Genomic DNA, 3,308 nt, shown 5'->3' with positions numbered 1-3,308 from the left:
GTTTGTTTTGGAGTTGTTGATTAATTTAGAAATATTTTTATATTGATTATCGAATAATATAATAATATATTGATTGTTTTAAAATATGGTATTTTTTTTTTAAAAAAAAAGGAGAAGAAAAAAAATTATTTGCAAACCTAAGCTATATGGTAGCTTAAAAGCAGTATGGTAAAAGCTGTAAGTAGCTAACTGGGGATTATTAGATACAACCACTCTACGACACAAAGCTGGAAACCGCGTCCACTCTCTTTCCATCTTCATATAAATACCAAACTACACTTCTCACTTCTCACCACTCAACCCCACTCTTCAGTTTCTCTCTCTAAACCTCTCTTCTTGTGTGGGTGAAAATGGCGTCCTCCTGCACCTCTCTCTTTCTACTCCTTTTCATGGTGTTTGCGGGTTCTTTCCACCTGAGTGTTCAAGAAACCACGGTTTCTCTGTCGTTTCCTCTGACCTCTGCTCCTCTGTCAGAAACCTCTTCTGCTAGAGCAAAGTTCCTCTCTTCAATGGTGGCGTCTGTTTCGGGTAAGAGAAGGGTACAGAAGACGACCGCGGCGGGGGTGGCGTCGCCGCCGTTTGGTTACAACTATCGGTCGTCGTTCAAGTATTCGATGGCCCTGATTGTTTCTCTCCCCATCGGCACCCCGCCGCAAACGCAGCAGATGGTTTTGGACACCGGCAGCCAGCTGTCTTGGATTCAGTGCCACCGGAAATCACCCCGGAAGCCGCCTCCATCGTCGTCGTTCGACCCTTCTCTCTCTTCTTCCTTCTCTGTCCTCCCCTGCAACCACCCCCTTTGCAAGCCCAGAATTCCCGATTTCACCCTCCCGACGACGTGCGACCAGAACCGTCTCTGCCACTACTCTTACTTCTACGCAGACGGGACCTTGGCCGAGGGCAATCTCGTCAGGGAAAAATTCACCTTCTCTAGTTCCCGAAGTACCCCTCCCCTGATACTGGGATGCGCGACGGACTCCGGCGAGGCTGAGGGCATCCTGGGAATGAATCTTGGGCGGCTGTCCTTTGTTTCCCAAGCTAAGGTCCCCAAATTCTCTTACTGCGTCCCCGCCAAACAAGGCCTTGTCGTTAACAAGAGTAATAATAATAACAACAGCAATACGGGGTCGTTTTACCTCGGCTTCAACCCCAACTCCCGTGCGTTTCGATACATCGACCTTTTGACCTTCCCCCAAAGTCAACGCCTCCCCAATTTTGACCCTCTCGCCTACACCGTCGGCCTCGTGGGCATCAGAATTGGCGGGAAAAGACTGAACATCTCCGCGGCGGCGTTCCGGCCGGACGCCGGCGGCTCCGGCCAGACGATGATCGACTCCGGCACGCAGTACACTTTCCTGGTCGAAGCCGCGTACGCTGAGGTGAGGAAGGAGGTCGTGAGGCTGGCGGGGCCGAAACTAAAGAAAGGGTACGTCTACGGCGGCGCGTTGGACATGTGCTTCGACGGGGAACCGAGCGAGATCGAACGGCTGATAGGGAACGTGGTGTTCGAATTCGAGAAGGGGGTGGAGATCTCGATCGACAAGGAGAGGAATTTGGATGATGTGGGAGGTGGCGTACATTGCGTGGGCATCGGTCGCTCGGAGTCGCTCGGAGTTACGAGTAATATCATTGGCAACTTTCATCAACAAAATCTATGGGTGGAATTTGATGTGGCGAATCGACGGGTAGGATTTGGAGAGGCTGATTGCAGCAGAACAACGTAAGACTGAGATGATGTTATGTTAATGTAGTACATATTTTGTATATTAATATTAATATGATGATGTAGTAGGAGTTGAGAGTACATAGATTTGTTGCGTGATATGTGTTTTCTTACACTTATTTTAGTTCAATATCAAATCAAATAAAGTACGCAGTTGATTTTAAATTATACACCATTTTCTCCATTTGTTTTCAAAAACGAAAAATTCGAATTCAAATTGCGCTTAATTCAACTTTAATTAATTATATATTTTACATTTGTCGTGTAATTAGTATACGATGCAGATAAAGTTGATCAATTACATAACAAATGTATCACATTTATTTTGAGATTGATTTGATTCGATAGAACCTATTTTCTTGTTAAAAATATGTATACATGTATTAAAATTAAGGGCAAATTACATCCGCGTTTTTTAATAGTAGATTTAATTACACAAACATCTCATATTCTCTACAATAATGCAATTATACTCTCTTAGAATTTTAATTTTCATTTACATTTATAGCTTATTAGGGACAAAAACACGTATATGAAGATAAACGTGTATTATTGCAAAAAAAAAATATATAAATAATTTGCATAATTAAACTTAATTTTAAAAAATATCAAGTAATTCGCTCAAAAATTAGAGAGTGTTTGTGTGGGCTTCTTAAATTATTTTTCAGCTTTTGGGTTCAGAAAAGTATTTTAAGGTGTTTGGAATGCGGACTTCTACTTTTAAAATTGCTATAAAAAGCACATTTAAATCAAAAGTTAGAAGCACCTTTGCTGCTTTGGTTTTTCTGTAATAAATTCAATTTTCTGTTGGATTGCTTTACATTTACTACAATAATCTTAATTCGATTTTATCTTTTTTAATTTATTTTAAAAATTGATCATCTAAAGTTGATGTTAGAATTTTTGAATAATTTGAATAATTAATCACTAATAAAATTTATAATTTCACATATTTAATGTTTTATATATTATGGGATATTATTCCTATATGATAGAAAAATATAAATTAAATTGCTATGATTAATTAAAAAAATATATTTTTTGGCAATCATGCAAGTTTATTTATTGTACATGAATGAACAACTGTATTACATAGTGAAATATTATTGAATTAAACATTCAGTTTTTTCATTAATATTCAATACTTTAATAATATAAATAACAAATTTTTATAATATTAAATATGAGATATACTAATGAAATAAAATTTATTATTTTTTGAAAAAATATTTTTATTATTATAAAAAAGAAAACTGCAAATATTGAGCGAAAGATTGTCTTTTTAACGCATGTAGACAGAACCGTTTTAAATCAATTAAGTTTATTTTAGAAATATTTTCTTTCAAACACCATTCGATTTACCTTTTTTTTTCTTTTCCGCTTTTCACTATTTTTACAAATCTAAGTTCACTTTTGATTTTGCTACCACTTCCAACTTTCTCTACTAAAATCACTTTTTTAAAAGTAGAATTTTAAGCAAACACTCTCTTAATCTTTTTGTGGACACTATCGAATTTAACTTTTATTTACTTTTCACTATTTTCACAGACACTATTCATTTTTAATTTTTCTATGATTTTCAAAC

At 37.2% G+C, this 3,308-nt stretch overlaps 1 protein-coding gene across 1 annotated transcript; it reads left to right on the top strand.

The window, feature by feature from the left end:
* The first annotated feature begins 276 nt into the window (after positions 1–276).
* On the top strand, positions 277–1,893 carry LOC105167752 (Eukaryotic aspartyl protease family protein). The gene has a single exon (XM_011087571.3). It carries the CDS (start codon positions 351–353, stop codon positions 1,722–1,724), a length of 1,374 nt encoding a protein of 457 aa, XP_011085873.1. The 5' UTR covers positions 277–350; the 3' UTR covers positions 1,725–1,893.
* Positions 1,894–3,308: the final 1,415 nt, after the last annotated feature.

The sequence above is a fragment of the Sesamum indicum genome, linkage group LG8 (assembly GCF_026168435.1).
Source record: "Sesamum indicum cultivar Baizhima isolate 11 linkage group LG8, ASM2616843v1, whole genome shotgun sequence".
Taxonomy (NCBI): Eukaryota; Viridiplantae; Streptophyta; class Magnoliopsida; order Lamiales; family Pedaliaceae; genus Sesamum; species Sesamum indicum.
The sequence above is the reverse complement of the archived record's forward strand: the minus strand, read 5'-3'. Positions and strand labels throughout refer to the sequence as shown.

Bases quoted from the DNA above. Each gene is read 5' to 3' on its own strand.
- LOC105167752 (XM_011087571.3), top strand. From the start codon at position 351: ATGGCGTCCTCCTGCACCTCTCTCTTTCTACTCCTTTTCATGGTGTTT.